This window comes from Trichomonas vaginalis, chromosome IV (genome assembly GCF_026262505.1).
Source record: "Trichomonas vaginalis G3 chromosome IV, whole genome shotgun sequence".
NCBI lineage: Eukaryota > Parabasalia > Trichomonadida > Trichomonadidae > Trichomonas > Trichomonas vaginalis.
This window is the reverse complement of record NC_067206.1, coordinates 23,459,863-23,482,030: the sequence shown is the minus strand read 5'-3', so window position 1 is coordinate 23,482,030 and position 22,168 is coordinate 23,459,863. Positions and strand designations below refer to the sequence as shown.

Below are 22,168 nucleotides of genomic sequence, written 5' to 3'. Positions count from 1 at the left end.
TGGGTCATTTACGCTCATTATGATGAAGAAGTCATGACAAAACATTTACGTTCATGTTTGACAAAACATATACGATGAAGTCATGACAAAACATTTACGATTAAATCATGACAAATCATTTATGTTATACAGTAATGTTAGTCATGAATGTTTGTCCTACGTGTTGGCGTTAGTGTTGAAAAATAATGTTTGTCCTACATGAAGCCGTACAAGCGTTTGAATTTGTTTATGCATAAGATTACTCTCTTGTTTTCTGTATCTATCATACAAACATAAGCAGCACCTGTTTTTGTAAAGTTTATATGAAGTTTTCGATAGTTAAGACCTGTATAATAATAGAATGCGTCCTCATTCTCAACATAATAATAGAACTCAAACGAATGCTTACCATAATCTGTTATTTCAACAGCTTCGTCAGATATTTCATCAACGAACTCATAAACTATATCGCCATACTTGCTTTTATTTCTATTGTTTTCAGATCTAGAACACCAACGAAGGTTTGAGATTCTGTTGTCCGTTCTATCATGATTTATATGGTCTATTTCTTTCAAATTGTTTGGATTTTCAATCCACTGTTCTGCAATAATTCTATGCTTTAAATGTGTTTTGTTGTTTAAACTAAGCTCAATATAACCATAATTATTTAAGCATTCACTCATAATATGTTTGTCTTTCTTTCGACGAATAGTAAAAGGATATGTCGTACAAATCTCATAATCTTCATGATTTCTCAATGTTTCCCATTGAGTTTGTTCCCCACTAACGTTCTCATTGACGTCCTCAATATCTTCTTCCTCACTGAACTCGTCAATATTTTCACTAGCTCCTTCTGTAATGTTTTCATCGGCATTGTCATTGACTTCTTCTGTAATGTTAGATGTTGTTGTTTCGCTCATGTTCTTTCACTAATGTTAAAAAGTTATGTTGTACGAATTTTGAACAGAATTTAGAGCAGTTATGAAACAATGAAGTATTTTTACGCTATTGAAAGGAACTATGAGAGTGAAGTACATGACAGCAATGACAAAAGGAACTAATATCAAACCTAATGAAATCGCTCACGAGGACATAGAGCTTAACAAGTACTTTGTGGAGTATCTTATAAGTGAAGAGTATGTAAGACCTTACTTCATGTTTGACAGCATGAATGAGGATGTTATTTCATGGTTAAAGAATATAAGCAATGTTTTCGGTAAGTACGTCATAGATGACAAAGGTCTTGTTGTATTTTATGAGACAGCAATACGAACACAGGAACTAATGGATATTATGCACTCAACAGCAAAGAAAGGATTTAGTACTATTGGCATGAATGAACATTGCAGGAATGACATATACAACCTATGCTCACGAAAGCCTTACACAAAAGCAATACAAATGATAGAACATAAGTGTCTAAGGTCAGCAAATGAAATCATTACTGTCAGTGGTTATGAAAGAACTGTTAGCAAAGATGAGTGGAAACAGCTATTCATATTAAGGAAGGACGTTGCTGAACTAGTTAAACCTGTTGCACAAACATTGTTTCAGATAAGACCAGCAATGACTAAGAACCCTTTGACCTTAGTCAATGAGACCATAGAGGTTGAAGATAATGACATGAAAGAACTAGGAATGAATGAGAGAAGTTGTGAAGGATGTTTGAGTCAAAACACATGGTTCTTCAGAGCTGTTAAGAAACTTAGTAAAGAACGACAGAAATATTTTATAGAGAAGTATTGCAAAGGATGTGTAAATGAATTGCTTGAAATAGAACTTAGAGACACTTTCACACTAAAGGACTTGAGGAGAAATAAGTACATGAGTGAAGAAGGTATTGACATAGCTAGTGTTATAAATGACTTAAGAAGATGTGTTGTCGTTATTGACGGAGCACGTATGACATATCTAGTGAAAGATTATGATGGAATACGAGACACAACAACACTTGTGTCAGTAGATAGCAAGGAATTCAATAAGCTCATGAAGAGTGTTTATGTAGGACGTATTGAGGAGAAGGATGTGAACGCACTGATGATTTATGAAGCGGGTCAGAACAAGAACTATCTTATGAAGTCAGGCATGAGATTCTTTGACGAAAGAGATGACATTTACAGCTATTTCAGAGGATATGAGTATGAGGTACTGAATGAAGTAGATGAAAGCATTATTAAAGGATATTTGAAACATGTTCACGATGTCATATGTAATGAGGATGAAGAGCTTTATGAGTATGTTTTGAACTGGTTCGCCTACATCGTTCAAAATCCTTGTGGAAAGACTGGAACAGTACTTTTGTTAATAGGAAAGCAAGGAACTGGTAAGAATGTACTTAGTAATGTTCTATGCGAGCTCATTAGCAAGTACGCCAACAATAATATAACGGCAATAGAGAATGTGGTTGGTAGATTCAATGCTGCTATTGAGAACATGAAGCTCATCGTATGCAATGAACTAAGCTCATGCGATACGTCTAAGGTCATGAACCACGACGCACTAAAGTCAATAGTAACAGAGACTCAGTTGGACTTAAATCAGAAGTGTCAGCCAGTAAGAAAGATAGAGAATGTTTGTAATATCATCATGATATCTAACAACTTCAACTCAGTAAAGATTGACAAAGACGACAGAAGATTTGTTGTCATTGACGTAAGCAGCAGATACAAAGGAAATTACGAATATTTCTCAAATCTCATTGAAAGCTTTAATGAAGAGTTTTATTCAAACTTACTGACGTACTTCATGAAGAAAGATTTAAGTAAATTTGATGTAAGGAAGATACCATTCACCAGGGCTAAACAAGAACTCATCGAAATGAACAAAACACCTTACCAAATGTTTTACGAGGAGTTCTATGAAAAGTTTGTATCCGGATGGAATTGTACAGAGTGCTACAGAAGATATAAAGAATTTGCGAAGGAGAATGAATTCTTTGCATGTAGTTCAAATGTATTTGGTGGCAAGATGAGAGAATTTGTGAAGAGAAGTAGAAAGCGAGACGGTTCTGCAAGAAGTTATATTTACGAAGCAAGTATGATATTAGAAGGTCGTGGAAAGAAAGAACAGTGAATTATGAGGAAGTGCTTGAAAAATTCATGGAGTACATGGGAAGCAATATAACATACAACAAAGACATATACAGTGAGTTTAAGTACTATTGTGAACAGCATGAGATTGAAGTAATGAGTAAAGGAGACTTTGAAACGCTTATGAAAGACAGTAAGGAGGTCATACATGAGAACAGTGTTGAAATAGTTCATGAGAACAGTGAGGAGGTCGTTCATGAATGCAGTGATGAAATAGTTCACGATGTCGTTCGTGAAGAAGCCATTGCAACAAAGAATGTTATAAAGGATTTCATAGAACTTACAAGGAGGAGTTTAAAGAAGGCTATGAATGAAAAGATGTGAAGAAGATTTCTTGGCGTATTTGAAGAAAAAGAGACTAAAGCCAATGCTCAAAATAAGTTTCAATCGATGTTTGAAAAGAACGTTTGAGCTATGGTGGTGTAAGAAGCACATATTACTTTGTTAAGAAGTGAGGACATTTATTTTTGTCGTTAGTGTTGGAGTTTGTGTTTGTTGTTAGCGTTTGTCATTTGTGCTGAAGTTAGTACTTGATGTTAGTGTTGGAGTTTGTGTTTGTTTTAGTGTTTGTCATTTGTGCTGAAGTTAGTACTTGATGTTAGTGTTGGAGTTTGTGTTGTTTGTTGTGACGAGAAAAAATTAATTATAAATCATGAACTTTGCCATGGTCTCTGTCCCTAGTAGTTTTCATTAAGTTCTGGAAATAATGAAAGTCATAAACTTTGCCATGGTCTCTGTCCCTAGTAGTTTTCATTATCTCACAGAGTTAATGAAAGTCATACTTTCTATCAGATGAAGCATGCAGATGAACATAATGAAAGTTAGTGAGTTTGCCACGAGTTATGAATAAAATATTGGCATATTAGATAAGATAACTGATGAAACAGATGAAGATAAATTAAATCTTGGACTTTGCCACACTCTGTCCCTAGTTCCTCAAAATCCTTGACAACGTTGCTTAGAAATTTTGGTTCAAAACCTCATCTGATTTTAATCTGTTATGCTACCTGTTAAGTTTCGCGAGATTATAAATGTCATGGAGTTATATAAAAAGGAGGGACAGCTAGGGACACTGGAAGTACTTGTAAGGCTATCTGTTAAGATTGCATGAAATACTAAAAAGTCATGAAATCCATTATCGCTGTGCTAGCTTCACCTTAGAGTAAAATGACAAATAAAGTCACTGAAGCAATGAAACAAAAGTTTTTGGTAGAATACATTAAATCAGGAACTATTCCAGAAGGTTTTTACATTCATACTATGAAGGATGGTAGAGTTCAGTTTAGAAAGATAAAGCAACCATTAGATAAAGAAGGAATTTTGAGAAAGATTAAACTTCATGAGGACAACATTGCTGAACTTAGGAAGAAGTTAGAAGAGTTGGAGAAAGGAAGAGAGTTATAAAGCAATGAATTCAACAGGGTGAAAAAACAGGTGAAAAAAGAGGTGAGATCTCACCTCTTCACCTAAATTTATTTTTGTGCTATGTTTTCATACGTGTGGGAGTGGTGATATCATTAATTTTTAAGTTTATTTTTTTATTTTATTTTTTATTTTATTTGGATGTAAATGACGAAAACTATTGAGATAACAAACTACAACAGTCATGAGTTCAAGAATTTGTTCTTCGTTCCTCGTGAAAATACATTCTATCAGATACGAGGGAGAAAGGGTAAAGTTAGTTTGAGCGTTTATGACAACAAACATAATGGGAGATATATAAAAGCAATAGATACAAACGGTAAGCGTGTTTCATTAGCTTTGTCAAAACTTACTAACATTTATTTTGACAGTGACTTTGACTCTGACGATTGGAGTGACAGCAGCGATACTGAAGAATATGAACTATTGTGTGAAGCACAGCAATGGGAAGCGCTGCAATACTTTTGTAAGTGAGAACATTAATGGGAACGTTAGTGAGAACGTTTATTTTTCATTAGTGAAGTCGTTTGTGAAGTCATTAGTGAAGTCATTTATGTGTCAGATGGTTTTGTAAATATTTAAGGTTAAGTTGGTGTTATGGTTGTGTTGTAAAATATACGTTACCGGTTTCGTAAAGTGTCAAACCGTTAACTTGGGTAAGGTGGAACGCAGTGCCGCCGTACACAAGATAGGGATACTAACTATTGTACCTATGGTAAGGAAACTTTTTGATTCAAAGCAGAACAAGAACAAATTACAAAGCTCACTACAGAGTGGACATGGAGACTAGGTCCTACAGAGAGATATGTTTAGTTACTAATATATATATGTTATGACCCCATACCAAGTTGGCTCAATTCCCATCAGAAGGCTACCAGTATACAAAATTATAAGATGAGAGAAGTATTAATTTGAACCAATTTATAAAATATCTTGCTTTGGGAAATTGGCTTACTCTCAAATTTTGTAAAAAAATTATCTAACAGTAGAACATTGGGATTTAGAACTTTAGTTATTCACAATTGGGAAAGATGCCAAAAAGTCAGAAAAATTAAAATCTGACAGCGAATTGGTCCGAAATTTTGATGATATTCCTTCATAAGCTTGGCATTAAATTACTATTGTAAGGCATTCTCTGCTTGAGTTGTCACAGTATATGATTGATGCATGATTATTATCTTTGTATTTGGGGGATACCGAGGTGAGGTGAAATCGCTCTCCCGACACTTCGTAATTGAGCAATTATCTTCTTTCAGAGTAAACATCTTTTTAGTCAAACATCATTTTGATATTGCAGGGTTTTCAGTATGTGGACTCCTTCGCTTCGCTCGGAGTCCACATACTGAAAACCCTGCGTTTTAAAGTCAAAAAACTAATTTTCGAATTAAATTGTTAAGATTGCAACACACAATTTTTGATCAGGGAAATATTGTACCTGAATACATTTTAAAAGGTTGTCTATTCATTTCCACCAAAGAGATGCATCTTCCATCCAAATAAAACTCAATATTGATCGATATATCTGAAAAATACGAAATGTCGGGTGTTGAATTTCACCTCACATTGTTTCGCTTCTTGTATTTTGAATATACACGAATTAATAAAACATTCTTTGCCGTCTCCCCACTTAATGTCAAAAGTTAGTTTTTTGATTTTAAAAAGCCGGGTTTTCATCTTGTGGAATCATGCACTTCGCTTGGATTCCACAAGATGAAAAGCCTGCAATATAATTATGATACTTTTATGGATCCTAATCTCATTCCAGGTCCTAAAGATATTACTGATGACATTGGCTTATTTCGCCTAGTTATTAAGGAAGAATTAAGTGGTCAATACCCTTACCACAAAAAGACAACTCATGATCCTTCTGTTCTTAAGTATGAATGTCCAATTTTTGGTTGCAAAGCATGTGTTAAATATCAAGTTCTTGATACAGATGTTCACTTCATTCTCCTCATATGTACACATCATCAATTCTACATGAATATCTCCGAAGATACTTTTCCCATGGCCGCTCTCAGTACGAAGGATTACTCCATGCATTCCACGAACTTGGGATTCCTTATTTAGAAGGAAATCTTCCTTTAATGTACTCCAGAGATATGAAATCATTGAAAATGCTTGCATACAGAAACAATTGCATCAAAAACTTAAGAGTATGCCTAGACTCCTTTGCTTCCCTTGATACAATCATTCTCACTTATCAAAATAACTCTAATGATTTAATAGAATTCATTCATGAGGAAGATTTTCTTTTCTTTATTTACGCTCCTTTCGAAGCTAAAGGTTTTCTTTATGTCTATGGACCCTTTCACGCAGATTCAACCCACTCCCTTATTGAATAGAAGCTTCCTCTGTATGCAATGACAAAGAAAACATTCCATCAATGCATTTTCCCATTCTTTTACTTTATCGTCTCGTAAACGAAAAAGGGATTTGACGCAGTCAAATCCCCGCTCACAAAAAGTGGATTTTACATGTCAAATTTTATATGCATGTAATGTCCACTTTTATGAGTTTTAAGAAGGAATTGGAAGCCATGAGTTACTGACATTGCATCAGTATCTCATAGCCTCCAATTCCTTCAAAAATTGGGAGAAACTTTGTGTTGTAAACGAAAACGATAAAACGGTTTGACAGAAAAGTGACACTTTACATGGCAAAAAATAGAGCCTTACTTTTGAGATACTTGAGATTGAAACTGAATCTTATGAGGCGGTGATCTTGAATCACTACCTCATAAGGTTCAGTTTCATATAAAATTTGTTGCAATTTGTTATTCTTTTGCAATTATTTCTTATAAGATTTTACATCTTTTAGCGGGGAATGTTTGTTATCATGTATATATTATAAATATCTACACGATAACGAACATTCCTCGCTAAATTGCTGAGAAACTTTGAGGAAATGTCGAACAATTTCCTCAAAGTTTCTCAGATTTATATAGATCACTAGAGTCCCCTAGGCACTGATTCTGGTTCAGTACCTAGGAGGCTCTAGTTCTCTAACGAACTGATAAAATGTTTTTAAATTTTTGGATATTGCTACCTGTGAAGCACTGACTTCAAGTCAGTACCTCACAGGTAGCAATTACATTGAAATATGGGAGAAACTTTGTCCGAATAGTTTAACATTCGGACAAAGTTTCTCCCATTTGTAGTGGAGATGGAAGGCTTTGAGGTATATTATATTAATGTATACCCCAAAGCCTTCCATCTCCACTTGAAAGTTCCAAAACTTTGGGTTAATAGTTTGCAATTAACCCAAAGTTTTGGAACTTTCTAGAAGGAATTGCAGGGTAAGAGGTACATATTCATACTATGTACCTCTTACCCTCCAATTCCTTCCTTAACATAAACAAATTTGGAGTTAATTGTTTGCAATTAACTCCGGGTTTGTTGACCTCCAAATGAAAATGAAAGGGTAAGAGGTATATAGTGACCCTATATGCCTCTTACCCTTTCATTCTCATTAATTATGGGAGAAACTTTGGCCGAATGTTAAATTATTCGACCAAAGTTTCTCCCATTTTTTGAAGGGATTGGAGGCTATGAGATACTGATGCAATGTCAGTACCTCATGGCCTCCAATTCCATCCTGAAACTGATCAAAGTGGACCTTACATGCATTTGAAATTTGCCATGTAAAGTCCACTTTTTGAGAGAGAGGATTTGACTGCGTCAAATCCTCTTTTTCGTTTACGAGATTCCACAGATTGCGCCCTCAACCTTATGAATGCCATTCAACAAGGCGTACCAAATGTGAAGTAAGATTGGTGCGCTTTACATGTTTTGCGCGCAATCATCATAAAAAAATTCAAGGAAATTTAGAAATTTCATGAATTTTACTTACTAATGGATTTTTTGGTCCTCAGAACAAACGATTCAAAAGAATCCGAAGTGGCATATGACAATATTTTGTCATTACTCGAAGATGAACAAAAAGCATTCAAATACTTTTCTAAGACATGGTGCCCCATATCTTGAATATTGGGAAGCAAGCTATCGCGGCGAAGATGCCTCCACAAACAATTTGGCTGAAAGTCACTTTAGATAACTCAAGCACACTTATTTTCTTGGCAAAAAAATTCATGCGCATTGATGACTTTGTTCTCATTTTGCTCACAAAGATCATCCCAACATATTTAATTCGAATTAAAGTTGCCAATAACAAAGAGAAGATAGCACTCAAAGTCCTCGATCAAGCCAAACATGATGCCTTGTATCAACAACAATATGCAAAAGACAAATGTTCCCAACTTTTGCATGAGTAGGGGTAATTTTAGCTAAAAGTGATACGCCTGTAAAAAGTGACACACCCGTGAAGGGTGTGATTACCGATCGGTAATTTCGACAGTTTAGAATTTAAAATTTTTTATGGAACTGTTGCGAGTTTCATAAAGAATTTAAGGAATATAAGCAAAGATTTGAATCAAAATCTTAGACCTAAGCCGCTCGATTCGCTCGCGGCTTCCGCGAATTACAGATCAGCAAAGATTTGAATCAAAATCTTCGAACTAAGCCGATCGCTTCGCTCGCGGCTTTCTTTATTATTTTAAATTTGCATATTTCCATCAAAAGTTCATAAGGTAAAAAATTTCGTTTATATTATTGCAAAATAAAATCTTCATTATCAAAATAATATTAAATGATAATATAATATAATTTATAAACAACTATTATTTAATAAAGTTTAATTGCCAAGGTTCATCTAATTTTTTGATTTTTAATGTTTTATGAATTTTATTTATCATGTATATATCTAATGAAGATTATATATGTAGAAGATAAGTACCTTAATATGTACGTAAATTTTAATGAAATTTATACAACATTATAAAAATTTATGAATAAAAACTTGATATAAAATAACATTTTTATTTTAAAAAAAAAAAAAAAAAAAAAAAAAGGTAGTGGGGCCTCCAGGCACTTCGTGCCCTCTAGCCCTGAAGATGTTTAGTATAATGAAGTTTTTTTTTTCTTGGGATGGCCTTCCAGGCACTTCGTGCCCTCTAGCCCATAAAAAGTTTAGTATATATTTGTCCGGACAAGTAAGGGTCTATCGTCGCTACAGGAAAAGTTACAGGCGTTCCAAGGAAGTATACTTTGAGAAGCCTTTTCTCCATTTTAAAACAAGATAGGACGGTTATTTTACAAAACTAACAACACGTTGACCGAGTAGTTTTTTGTGCTGAACAAAAGTGTCATATAAACATCTGTCAAAAACCGTTTTTTACTTCACTTAAAATGCCACGTAAGCTACGTAAGAATATACGTAAGAGGAAGGGAGCATTGAAACATCCCATAGTAAAACTGACACCACAACAACAGTTGCAACAACAAATGATGAATGACCCCACTATGTTGCAACAAATGTCAAGCAACCCTATGCTTTTAAACCGAGTTATTGGTGCACAGAGTGGAGGTTTAAGAGCGGCACTTTTAGCGAAAATGGCAGGCTATGGTGGAGCTGCAGACGGAACAGCTTATAACCCTCAAAGTCAAATGAATTTGAGTTCACTCAAAAATCAAATAACAGATGTCAAAAAGTCAAACATAGACATACAGAAACAAATAAGTGAAAACGAAAAGAAACTAGAATATGACAGACACACAAAGAAACTCAATGAGTTAAACGTAGAGAAAAAGAAGAAAGAAGAACAACTGAAAGAACTAAGTACAGAGGAATATGCGAAAAAAGTGTCAGAAAAAGCAGCAGAAGTAGCAAAAATGGAACAAGATGTTATAAATTTGAAAAACCATACTACTCAATATAAAGTACTGAAAGATGAAGAAATAAAACAAAAAGCCCTGAAGACATATATGGATAGCGATGAGTATAAAAAAGAAGTTGAAGCAAATGTAAAGGCAGAAAAACTTTTACAGTTGCAAAACCAAACCGTACAGTATGAAAACTTAGCACAAGAAAGTAAAAATAACGACGCAGCCATGCAAAAGGCAATGAAAAGCGCAGAATATATAAAAGCTAATAATGACTGGTTAGATGCCCAAGCCAACGCCAAAGCAGCCCAACTTATAGGGTCAATAAGGACAAAAATACAAGCGGATGAAGACAGTTCAAATGAAGCTTTAATGAATGCTGACTTTAAGAACGCCTTCGAAGCTCTTCATAGTAAGGTGAAACTAGTGAACGACTTCTCATCTGGAAAGAAACTGAAGTCTGAAGGTTTCGACAACGAGTTAAGAGAAGTAGCACAAAATATGACGAAAATAACAGATGCAGCAACGAGACAGGCAGTTCAAAGTGCCTATGACGCCGTTAGAGCAACTGTTGTGGAAAGTCAAGAAAAAGAGTTACAACAGACCAAAACAGACCTAGTAAATGCTTTCTTAAGAACGAAAAGTCAGGTAGGACATTATGCTGCAGATGGAACATATGTGCCAGCTGGTGGAACTTATATACCAGCTGGTGGAACTTATATACTAGCTAGTGGAACTTATATACCACCAAACCCTCCAAGAGAAGCACCTGCACCAGGACTACCTAAAACATTTACATCGTCACATGGACACAGACACAGGCATGCACCAAAACCAACAGTTCAAAATCCAGCACAGCAACCAACAGTTCAAAATCCAGCACCACAACCAACAGTTCAAAACACTGCACAGCAACCAACAGTTCAAAACCCTGCACAGCAACAACCACAAACAGAGCAAGGACATAAAAGAAGTAGAACAAGGAAACCAAGAATTCTTAAAAATGCTTAAGGAAAATTATGGTTACCCAGATACTCTTGACTTTAGTGACAGATATAAAGAAGCTATTAGAAAGTTCAAGGAAGGAAATACTGACCCGAACCTATTTAGCTTTATGGTTCAGCACCAAATGGGATATAATTTCAAACCTGGAAAATACAAGCTCGCTAAGGGATATGATTTAATAGCATATCATCCAAATGACATGACTGAATTTACTCCGAGATATTTGGTGTCAGAGCTAAATGATAATTCAACTCTCTTCATGAAACGCGTAAAAAATAGAGACGGAACGAAAGAAGAAAGGTTTATGAGTCCGGATGACTTAGATAGGGAACTTTTTAAAAACGGTCTCGGAATATATGAAATGCCAGCAGATGAGGTACAAGAAACTCCACAGGAAGAAGTTCAGATACAACCAGACATGGAAGAAATAGTTCAGCAACAACAGCTAGAAGAGCCTGAAGGAAACGAACAAGTCCCTCCTTTGGAAACTAACTTCACAGAACTAGATGAAGATTTGGAACAGCCGAAAAATCTTGACCCTCAACAAGAGTATGCGGAGAATATGGAATCTTTCCAAGAGTCTAAGAAAAATTCAGCTGACATAGTAGAAGAATATCGAAAAATGTTCGCCGACATACAAAAGACTCCAACATCAGATGAAAATATCCAGCATAGAATGGAAGTACTGAAAGATAATGTACACAAATACAACAATCCTTTTTACTTACGAGCATATAACGTTCAATCTTTGGATGAACTCGGTGAAAATAAAAGGTTAAATTTCAACAAAACATATAGAAATGAAACATTGTTTAAAGTTCATTCAGAACCTAGCCAATATGGAAACAAACCTACTTTTGTTTCTGCAGACGATGGAACTACAATGAGATGGGGTCATAAAGCTAATCCGGATAGGTGGTTCATAAACTTACAACCACAATTCCAAGAAGTTGTAGACGCAATGGAAGTGAATGGTGAACCAGATGTAGCTGGTATTTTCAGCGCGGCTTTAATGCCATTGAAAGATATGAAAGATGCAGATATTTTGGACCAGTATGAAATGAACATGGCTGATGGAAATATAACACCTGACGTTCTAGAACATTTATCTCAAAGAACTACACAGAACCATAGAGATGGTATATTTGGTGAAGAGTTTAGAAAGAAAGTTAGGGAGAGAGAAGGAAGAGAACCTATTGTACATGACCTTGCAAACGAAAGTTTAAAATGTCATAAAAACTTACTTTGCAGACAATGAACCGAGAAGGGATGAATATTTAAGAAAACTCAAATGGACAGTACCAAATGAAATGTTAGTATTGAAAAACATGTTCCTTGACAAAATAAAACCAACTACAGAAATAAATGACGCAAGACTGAAACATTGGGTAAAAGCTTTCCCATTCACAAAAGATATTATTGGTAACATGGAAAGAAAACCAGAATGGCTACAAAAACATATATTTGGAAACGAGCTTATTCCATATGGACAAGCTCTGTTTGAAGAGCTTGAACCGGAAACTCAGGAAAGAGTCATGCAAACAATACGCGAAGACTCAAATACAAACTATGACAAAATCTTTCTAGGATATAGGTTACCTGAGTTGGGCGACCAGAGCCCAAAGGCAAAAAGGACATGGGAAATTTACAACATACTAGGTGAACATGAGGCAAAGATGCAACAACTTGAAGCAGAGGGCAAGTTACCAAAAGCGACACCAAAGAAGAAGAGTAGAACAAAGTGAAGCTTGGTCCGAGTGGGTTCTATTATGATATATAAATCCAACTATTCTATATTTTTACCCATATGAAATGTACGCCGCTCAGAATATAACGCCAACAGTTTTGGATGCCATGAACGGAAATGTTTCCGAATGGTATAACGAATGCGACAATGCCATTAGAAGGTCAGAAATAGTTCCTGGAACTTACGAATATACAACTGCTGTTTCTTATGGAAACGTAGGTGAGTTTGGAGAAGGTTCTTCAACAACAGTAGATATTGCTTGCGACAGGTTTCATATTATTTCTATTGACAACTCATTCTTATACGTGGAACAAGACATTGAAATAAAACCTTCTGCCAAGTTGTCTGACAAGAAAGGTTGCAATGGAATTTTCTATGTCGGATACCAATATGCTCCAGAAGTTTTCATGGGATATAAGATATATTCTAACTCTGACTTAGTTCAAACAGTAACATGGGCAAACTATGAATGGTTCGCTTTGAGAAACTCAGTACAACCACAAGCTAGAGAACAAACAGACCAGTATGCAAATATTGAGAAAATAAGAAGACTTGACCCTAACGTTCCAGGAGTTTATGTTAACCTTTCTGGTTCAGATGGAACTGCTGCCACTAAAGTAAAACTGAAACTTAGAGTTCCTTTGTCATCTTTCCTCATCTTCAGGTTTTTAAGATACTTGCCAAACTGGGCAGGAAAAATTTCTATCGAACTTACTCCAAGCAAAAATAACTTAGTCATTGCACCAACACAAGACCTATTCACTATTACAGACGTAAAGGGAACAAATCAAACGTCATTCGCCGAATTTTGCAAAGACAAAGTTGACTTAGACTTTGGTTTCTCAAACTTCAACAATGAAGTAAACTATTATTTCAATGCTGCTGGAACTGCTTGGGACCCAGTTAAGTTCACATGCGAAAAATTTGAATGCAAGAGAATAGAAAGCAGACTTGCAGTCTATATGTTGGACCCAGATATTTCAAATGCTTTAGCTGCCAAATATATTGCAGTTCCACTTATGTTCCCTATACACCAAATATCTGTCAAAGACTTTGCAGGTGAAGTTGGAAACCAAAGTGCTGACCCAGGTGCAAGAACAGATATTGCTTTAACAACTGCAATGAAACATGCAGATACTATGTTTGTACTGTTCAGACGAACTATAAATGACTATTCTTGTTTCTACAACCCCGGTATTAAATATCATATAAACATAGATGGCAAATATTATCCAAGAGAAGAATATTCTACAGTTGAGGATATGAGGTCATACAACTTGACATTAGATGCTATGAACTTTAACAACAACTTCACAACAACCATTAACCCTGAAATGCAAAGTTCTATTATGCCATATGTGAAAGTATGGACTCATACAGGAGGTCAAAAAACTCAATATACAAATGGAGACCGTTCAAACTTTTGGCTTGGCATTCCATTTGCTGACTCAGAAGACTTTATGGGTGGTATTTCAACTGTTGGTACTGTACAAATACAATATACTGGTGACAGAGACGGTCCAGATGAACTGAGAGCAAAGAAGTTTACAAAACCAATAGCACTTTTCACGGAAGATGCTCTTTTGAAGATTCGTTCGATGAAACCTGCTGGGGCTCCTCAGATTGGCATAACGACAGCTTCCATCGAGCAGATTTTGGCAGCAGGTCAGTAAGTTGTTCTTGAACTGACTTCTCTCCGTCAAATATTGACAGTACGCCAGTTTTGACATAATATTGTAAGATAAACTTACCTTTAGAAATATCTGTAAGTTTTGTTGTTATATTTTTGTCAACGTCAAGAACTTTCACCATCTCGGTTATACCAACTTTCTTTGCTTTATGGAAATATTTTGGTTCAGCAAATATTGCTATTCTATAACATTTTCCATTGTTTGTGTAAAGAACTATTCTGTCAATGTATTTGTATTGTTTGTGAGTATAAACTTTGTTCTGCTTCAATTCAATAAGATATCCGAATACGTCCATCTTTTTATTCTAAGTAAAATGTCATTTCCGAAAAATAGAAGCGTAAGTGTTTCAAAAGGTTTAATGGCGGTGGCAGATGTGAAGTTAAATTCACCAACTCAAACAAACAGTCAAAGTGTTGTTGTCAATGTCAAAGACAGAGATGTTGAAGTGGGGAAACCATACGAAGACGAAGATGGTATAACAATTGTTCCTGTAAAAGAACCAACATACCCTGAAGTTAGCAGAGACTTAAGTTCTGTTGCAGATATTCGAAACGACTACCAACAACTGAAAGACAAACTTCAAACTCAGGAGAAGATTTGTCAAGCTTTAAGTATAATGTTAAACTTGGTCGAACACAACCCTGTAAAAGTGAACTCATATGTCATTGCACCTCATGAAGTCTTGAAAGAACTATTGAAACTTTTGACAGAGGCAGACGATATAAACATCAAAGAAATAGAACCCGACATTAGTTGCTGTGGTGTTTCATATAATGTCATTGACAAGATATACGTTATGAAAGGAGGTGAAACGTTGAACTTAAAGTATAGTTTCCCAGACGTCATAAAAATATTTGACGACCACAACATTTCATTAAAATTTATTTGCTAAGTAAAAATGTCAAAACTTCTTGAAAGATGTTTGAAGAAAAATAATATAGACTTTATTTCATGTAAAGGACTTTACACACTTTTGAACGATATGAAAGACCCTGTTTTGTTTGTTCGTGTAGACAAAGGAAAGTTCTATGTCTTTACAAAATATTTGAACTTCTTAGACAGAGAACTTCAAGAAACGCCATGTGAAAGTTTAGATGAAGTTCTTCTCCACTTTCAGAAAAACTTTTAAATATATATAAATGGCAGAAGATATAATGGTTTATACTATTACGACTAAAAACCCCGAGTCATATAATTCTATAACAACAAACTTACAAAGTCCTCAAGGACGATATTGTAAACTAACCTTAAACACAATGACGACTAAAGCCTGTTTTGCTCTTTTGACACCAGAAGACTTTATTGTTGTGAATGGTAAAAAATACTCCTTTGAAGATACTTACTCAGATATACCACCAACAGGTTTTGTTGACTTATTTAATACTTTAAGTACGGGTGTAACATGTGCTGCAACTAGAGCAGGTTTCATTATGTTTGGATGTCCGACTGAGTTTACTATAAACAATATGAGCTATAATACAAAACTTATTTCTGGTTTTTACTACCAACAGTTTCCTATAACAGGAAAAGGTGTCATACAAGGAATGTCTATTCCATTGACATTAAGCACACCAATCTTATATATTGTTTCAAACTTAGGTTCAAAGTGTTATTCGAATGTCGACAGAAACTTTATGACCAAAAGATACTTATACGTATAAACAATACTTTCTCTGCTGGTTTGCCTATTGTTCATTCGAATGCAGAATTTTCAACCTTAGTGAACTCAAACACTTTGGCAAGTATAACGTTGACATTAGTTGACGCAAACTTTGTTCCTGTAAAACTTTTATGTCCTATGTATTTGTCAATGACGGCAGAAAGTTTCGAATTGGAAGATGCAACTGGTGAAAGTATTGTATTACAAGAACAACTTCAACAACAAATAGCTCAAGAACAACAAATGCAACAACAAAGTCAAGAATAAAAAAATATTTTTTTTTTATTTTATAAAAATGTACAGAATAGATGTTTCAGATTTTTATGACTTCCAAGCATTCAGAAATATGTGTCCATTTAGAGACTATAACAAAGCAGTCGAGAATTTGAAACGTTTAGTCATTTATGTCGACTCTGCCCCAGAATGTTATGTCATGAAAGAATGGGATGTTGTCTTTAACAAACCAAGAGCAACAATAGTTTCAGAACAAGAATGTAGACAGAAACTTAAGAAAATAAAAGTCGTACAAGTTGGCATGAAGATGTTAGATGCTTGGGATATCTTATTGTCAAAGTTAGAAGATTTTTCAGTTCGAGGTATAAAGTTCTATACACCTTCTCCAAACTTCTATTCTATCTTCACTGGATATAAATACGAACAAGTAGAATGGAAAGAAAATATTATAGAAGCTTGGTTAGACCATGTCAAAGAAATTATATGCAATGGAAACGAAAAGGTTTATGAGTATATCTTATGTTGGTTTGCAAACATCTTACAACATCCAAGTGCTAAAAATGAAACTGCTCTCATTATAATTGGAAACAAGGAACTGGTAAGAACACATTCTTTACAGATATTTTGTGCAAACTGTTAGAGGGCTATTCGAACCCGAATATGACAAACTTAGAAAACATCTGTGGCAAGTTTAACTCCTCAATAGAGAATATGAAACTTATAGTTTGCAATGAACTTCAAAGTATAGATACAACAAAAGTTTTGAACTCAGATGCTTTGAAGAGTCTTATAACAGATAAAGTTGGAGTTGTTGAAAGAAAATATAAAGACCAAAGAGTTTGTGAAAATGTTGCAAACTTCATTATGGTTTCAAACAATACTGTTCCGATGAAGTTAGAAAGTTCTGACAGAAGATATGTAGTTGTCAGAACGTCAGATTCTCATATGCAAGATACAGAATATTTTGACGACTTAGCAGAAACTTTGACATCTGACTTTTACAACCACTTGTTCTCGGAGACATGAAGCTTCGGAAAATACCTTTATCTAGCTTAAAACAGCCCATCTTTTCATACCGACCATGCCACATTTCAATGAGTTTGTTTACCCTTCTTCGTTTCGTCAGTAGAGTTGCAGTCAAATTATTCCTCTATGTAAAACCACAATTTGGATTTGACTTCGGAGAGAATTTGTTGTAGTTGTGCAAGGACTGCTTTTGCGAAACTGATGGTAAGACCAATGTTCGACAATAGGTTTTAATGTGGTTACTAGCCACTCTTGACCTTGAGTGAATTTGCGTTACTTCCAAACAAAAGTAGAAAACTTCGTCACCAAAGTTGATCGAATCTCTCATAATGTTTATCTTCACTCTTGAGTTTCTTAATGGAATATCCCCAGTCGAATTGTCATATGCAATTGAGTTGTCATTGCGAAGTTATGTGTGAAGACTTTCTTAATTTACGTGTGTATGACTTTTCCAATGTATAGTTCCTTCGCGAACTCAACCATCTTCTTCTTGATATTCTAGTCGAATATATTGGGACAAAACCCATGATGCAGCTTAGGTTCGCATAGTATATCTTCATCTGGAGTCGAATCTTTCGCCAACAATATGGTCAGTTTGTGGGAAATTCAAGTGAGTCGTCTTATCTTTCTAAGAAACATTCTCCCTTTATCTCTCATTAGAATCTCGAAGCTAACTGTTTCATATAAAACCTTCTTGACCTACTCATGATGCCTCTCATACAATTTGACGTCAATTGGATGTCTCAATGGAAGTTTATTTTTAGCATCTTGAAGTTCTTGCAACCTCATTGGAGTTCTTCTGTTTTCAGGTTTGGTATTCCGAACATTCCAACTCCTTGTGGAATTGTTGTACTTCTTTTGTACTAGAACTTTGTCTGGACAACTTTTGGTCTTGCTAACAATGAAAGTTTGTTTCGTCTTTTGGTACAAAAAGTTTCTGTCAGCTTGTCATCTGGAATTGGTTCCAACAAACCTTTCTCGAAAGAATGTTTTACAGCTCTGACAATTGTTGCACTTGCCTTTTCGAACAATGGGTTTGTTAAGACTTTCGTTCAACATTGAAGTGTTGTGGACAATTTACAATCTTCAACCATGGTAAATTGAACTCAACAACATAGTCGTCATGTGAAGAACCTTTAGCTGTATAGTGTATGCTGACTCGGATAAATTTGCCACGCGTTGCAATTTTTGCAATTGACCTTGAGAATGTACCTTGTCTTCACACATGACTCAAGATATTGATCTTCTCATCTGTAACAAGACCAGAGTTCCTGAGACATGTAAGAATACAACTAAGGTCTTTGACAATTTTTCAATTGAGATTTGTAAATTCCTACCTTGCAAGTCAATGTCAGATTATTATGAAGGAAGTATCCAGCATGTTGTCTGACTGCTTGAGGGTTAGGTTTGGTACCATTCGAACTTGACACTTGCAATTCCTCAATTGCATTCAAAATCTGAGTCGGCAGTCACCATTTTTCTCTCTTGTAGTCTTGAAACGTCAAAGAAGCTTGCAGCTGTTTGTGACATTGCCATGTGCATAGTAAATGTGACCATCCAAATCTGTTATGGTCAATCTGAGATGTATCCTTTCTTTTTCCATCTTGAATTGCAGAGCAAGTACTCCATGAAGCTTCTTTGTTTCTTTCTTCGTCAAAGTTTACTGTAAAGGGTTCGACCAGATGTAATTTGACTTCTAACTTCACGGTACTTATCATATGCTATATTGTTCTTTCCATGGGAGATGACCATCCTCTGCACTACCTTTTTTCCTTCTCAAAGGATGCAATGTTCGTCATGTTTCAGATAGAATCTGGCAAAGCCGTCGTGTCCTTCAACTTGAGGTTCACTAACATCGAAAGGCATGTTCATAAGACTTCTTCTTTTCTAATCTCCTAGTCTGTTTGGATAATTTGCACGTGCTGGTTTCCAAATCCATTTCGTGTAGCGAGACCAGCCAGTTTGTCATATATCTTTATGGTCTTCCTTTCTTATATTTAAACTTCTCGAAACTCTCCACCATATTTTTGTAACTCTGCTTATTCTAGCAGACTTCTATCCATTCTATATGGGGCATTTTTATAAAAATAAAAAATATTTTTTCTTTACTTAAACTAAACGCCTGCTGTGCATAAGTCTTTGACGCCAACCCCCATTACCAGCTAATGAAGGTTGACTGGTTTAGTTTGGAAACTAACTTTGGTTTTGGTTATCTTTCAGTTTTTTTTTTCTCTCTATCGGTTTTCCGTCACTTTTCGGTTCTCTGACTTACTTCACTGCAGGACAGTTGTGTGTGTCAACATCTGTCATAAATAGTCATATGCCATTTGTTTTGGTTTTCCTTTCAACTTTTTGTGTTTGTTGTAAAGTTTAGAATATTTCGACTCTAAGTCATGATGATGAGTCTATAATGAACTGTTGGTCAGTGTGAAGTAAACTTTTCCATCTGTGTCTCGAAAGCTCCTTCAGACTTCAATATTTATTTGTGAGAGTCTGTTTCTTTTTGAGATACTAGCCGTTCCTTTCTATGAAAAGTGACTTTATAGTTAGGGTTTGTATTTCAGACCTGGCACTTTCTATTATTGAATTTTTCTCTTCATCTGGTAAGTTCTTTGACAGGTTTTGACAATGGTTCTGACTTTTTGTTTGTGGTGTCAAATCTACTCGTCAACTTCTTCGGTCATTTCATCTCAGTAAAAAATTTAGTTTGGTTTGTTTTCAACTGGTTGTTTAGGTTTTTTAAGTCGGTCTAAAACTTCCTGAGGTATAGGAAGAACTTGACAAACACGTTGTGTAACTGCTGGAAGTCGACAAATCCATCATGAACCCATTTGTCTCAATGCTGTATTGTTCATCTTCATCTCAGTAAAAACTTTACATTCCCAAGTTTGAGGTGTTGCGGTTGGTTATTGTTTACCCACTGTTGTGCATGGTTATATCCTCTGTTAAAGAATCTTTCACCTTGGTCCATATAGTGTCCTGCTTGGTATAGTAGTTCATTTGCTTTGTTATAATAGTTTCCTGCTTGTCTTCCTACATTGTCATCCATCCTTGAACTTTTCCTCTTTTCAGGATTTGGAATAAGATTGCTGCATCTCGTGCTACATCCCAACCTTTCTGTACAGTTTGTATAATAGGTTGTGCTTTCTCTTTAAGTATACCTAAATGTACTCAAAATCTTCCTCCAACTCCAAATACACCTCTGGCTATTGTTCCCACTGCGGGCAAAATCTGGATGCAACTCCTGCTAATGCGCCAAATAAACCCATTTCTTATGGGTTAAAAAATGACGAATCCAAACAAGGACCCCTATGTTTCTAAGGCAACAAAAAAAGCACTCATGATAAAAATCTTTAGTTCAACACCAAATGCTGGTTTATGATATCTTGGAAAACATTCTCGAGGTATATGAGAAGATGGACCACCATACTGGCTAATATTTGTCGGTCAAAACACAAGATACTGTGAAGCCATACCATTACAGTCCAAAAATATTTTAGATATCTTAGCAGCTTACAATATTCGTTGACAAATACCATCAACAAAACTGACATCTGATGTGAAAGTTCTTTCAAATCAGATGATGTAAAAACTATCTGCGTTTCAAAAATGTAAACAATATTCATTGTCGACCAAAAACCATTCTGCTCTGGTGTCATTGACGGTTGTATAAAAATGTTAAGAGAACTTAAACCAACCACAAGGTGGTGAAGCAAATGAAATGTCATATGACGACAAATATAGACACTTCTCCATGGCAAAGAATGAGACAAGTTTTAAATATTTACAATAGCCGTAAACAAAAAGGTTTGGGGAACCACTCCCCCGAAGAAATGAAAAACAACCCTGACTTAGAGAAAGACTATATATTTATAATTTAGTCAAAAGAGACAAACAAGAAAGAATGCCGGGCTTCAAACTTAAGAAAGGCGACAAAGTAAAAATAGAAATACCTAAACGCGACCCATATGAAAATACTATTGACTATGACAACAATGGGAACTCGACGGTATCACATCGTGTCGTAAAAATAGAAGAAAGTATACAAGAGAATATTATGAAGTTTTAGGCAAACATGGCAAAATGTACACACTGCAAGCAGAAGATAAAACTACTATTGTCAGACCTCGTTTCAAACTTGTCAAAGGTTCAAGGTGGTATACTTTCAAAGACAGTTCCTAACAAATATAAGACAACTCCTGACGAATATGCTAAAGAAGTTGAAAATGACGACTAAGCAATTCTATACCATGCGTAAACTGTCATGTAGGTGGCATGTATCTTTACTTTGTCCCGTTGTTTGCGTATACCCTGAAACGCGATGTGTATGGTTTCCATCTCCCTGAGTGTCACCCCAGAAACAATTTATAGCAAACTGAACGTCGTCTTTAACATCATATCCTTTACCTTTTTTCATTGCTGACCAATCCCAAAATTTATGCTTATGCCAACCTGCTTGAGATGTACTTAAATCTATGTAGTGACTGTGTGCAGGTAAATTTCACCTGAAATCGTTTTACTTCCACCTGTTTCTTTGAAGAGTTTGCACAATACAAAAACCTGTCGACTATTTGTTCCCATAACCAACACCAAAC

At 35.4% G+C, this 22,168-nt stretch overlaps 10 protein-coding genes across 10 annotated transcripts, besides 7 other annotated features; 9 read left to right on the top strand and 1 right to left on the bottom strand.

The window, feature by feature from the left end:
- Positions 1–3,042: part of a mobile genetic element that runs on past the window's edge.
- On the bottom strand, positions 195–899 carry TVAGG3_0154440 (His-Me finger endonucleases family; the record flags this gene model as incomplete). The annotated part of the gene is made up of 1 exon (XM_051224785.1): positions 195–899. The coding sequence occupies one exon, from the start codon at positions 897–899 to the stop codon at positions 195–197; it is 705 nt and encodes a 234-aa protein (XP_051109771.1).
- TVAGG3_0154430 (uncharacterized protein) lies at positions 1,000–1,942 on the top strand (the record flags this gene model as incomplete). The annotated part of the gene is made up of 1 exon (XM_051224784.1): positions 1,000–1,942. A coding segment is annotated over one exon (943 nt), but the record flags the coding sequence as incomplete, so codon positions are not given.
- A 35-nt stretch (positions 3,043–3,077) lies between the features above and the next one.
- Positions 3,078–3,392, top strand: TVAGG3_0154410 (uncharacterized protein; the record flags this gene model as incomplete). Its single annotated transcript, XM_051224783.1, has 1 exon — positions 3,078–3,392. The coding sequence occupies one exon, from the start codon at positions 3,078–3,080 to the stop codon at positions 3,390–3,392; it is 315 nt and encodes a 104-aa protein (XP_051109769.1).
- A 2,808-nt stretch (positions 3,393–6,200) lies between these two features.
- On the top strand, positions 6,201–6,560 carry TVAGG3_0154400 (uncharacterized protein; the record flags this gene model as incomplete). Its single annotated transcript, XM_001298200.2, has 1 exon — positions 6,201–6,560. The coding sequence occupies one exon, from the start codon at positions 6,201–6,203 to the stop codon at positions 6,558–6,560; it is 360 nt and encodes a 119-aa protein (XP_001298201.2).
- Positions 6,561–6,905: 345 nt separating this feature from the next.
- Positions 6,906–7,096: a mobile genetic element.
- Positions 7,097–8,199: a mobile genetic element.
- Positions 8,200–8,757: 558 nt separating this feature from the next.
- Positions 8,758–8,785: a terminal%2Cinverted (terminal inverted repeat of MuDR-3_TvMULE3 transposon ID:TVAGG3_0154370).
- Positions 8,758–9,388: a mobile genetic element.
- Positions 9,374–22,168: part of a mobile genetic element that runs on past the window's edge.
- Positions 9,389–9,467: a terminal%2Cinverted (terminal inverted repeat of Maverick-3 transposon ID:TVAGG3_0154290).
- TVAGG3_0154360 (protein of unknown function, DUF4106 family) lies at positions 9,737–10,687 on the top strand (the record flags this gene model as incomplete). The annotated part of the gene is made up of 1 exon (XM_051224782.1): positions 9,737–10,687. A coding segment is annotated over one exon (951 nt), but the record flags the coding sequence as incomplete, so codon positions are not given.
- On the top strand, positions 11,325–12,279 carry TVAGG3_0154350 (protein of unknown function, DUF4106 family; the record flags this gene model as incomplete). Its single annotated transcript, XM_051224781.1, has 1 exon — positions 11,325–12,279. A coding segment is annotated over one exon (955 nt), but the record flags the coding sequence as incomplete, so codon positions are not given.
- TVAGG3_0154340 (protein of unknown function, DUF4106 family) lies at positions 12,526–12,960 on the top strand (the record flags this gene model as incomplete). Its single annotated transcript, XM_051224780.1, has 1 exon — positions 12,526–12,960. One exon carries the CDS (start codon positions 12,526–12,528, stop codon positions 12,958–12,960), a length of 435 nt encoding a protein of 144 aa, XP_051109766.1.
- TVAGG3_0154330 (protein of unknown function, DUF4106 family) lies at positions 13,370–14,449 on the top strand (the record flags this gene model as incomplete). Its single annotated transcript, XM_051224779.1, has 1 exon — positions 13,370–14,449. A coding segment is annotated over one exon (1,080 nt), but the record flags the coding sequence as incomplete, so codon positions are not given.
- Positions 15,270–15,545, top strand: TVAGG3_0154320 (protein of unknown function, DUF4106 family; the record flags this gene model as incomplete). The annotated part of the gene is made up of 1 exon (XM_051224778.1): positions 15,270–15,545. The coding sequence occupies one exon, from the start codon at positions 15,270–15,272 to the stop codon at positions 15,543–15,545; it is 276 nt and encodes a 91-aa protein (XP_051109764.1).
- On the top strand, positions 16,609–17,179 carry TVAGG3_0154310 (uncharacterized protein; the record flags this gene model as incomplete). The annotated part of the gene is made up of 1 exon (XM_051224777.1): positions 16,609–17,179. A coding segment is annotated over one exon (571 nt), but the record flags the coding sequence as incomplete, so codon positions are not given.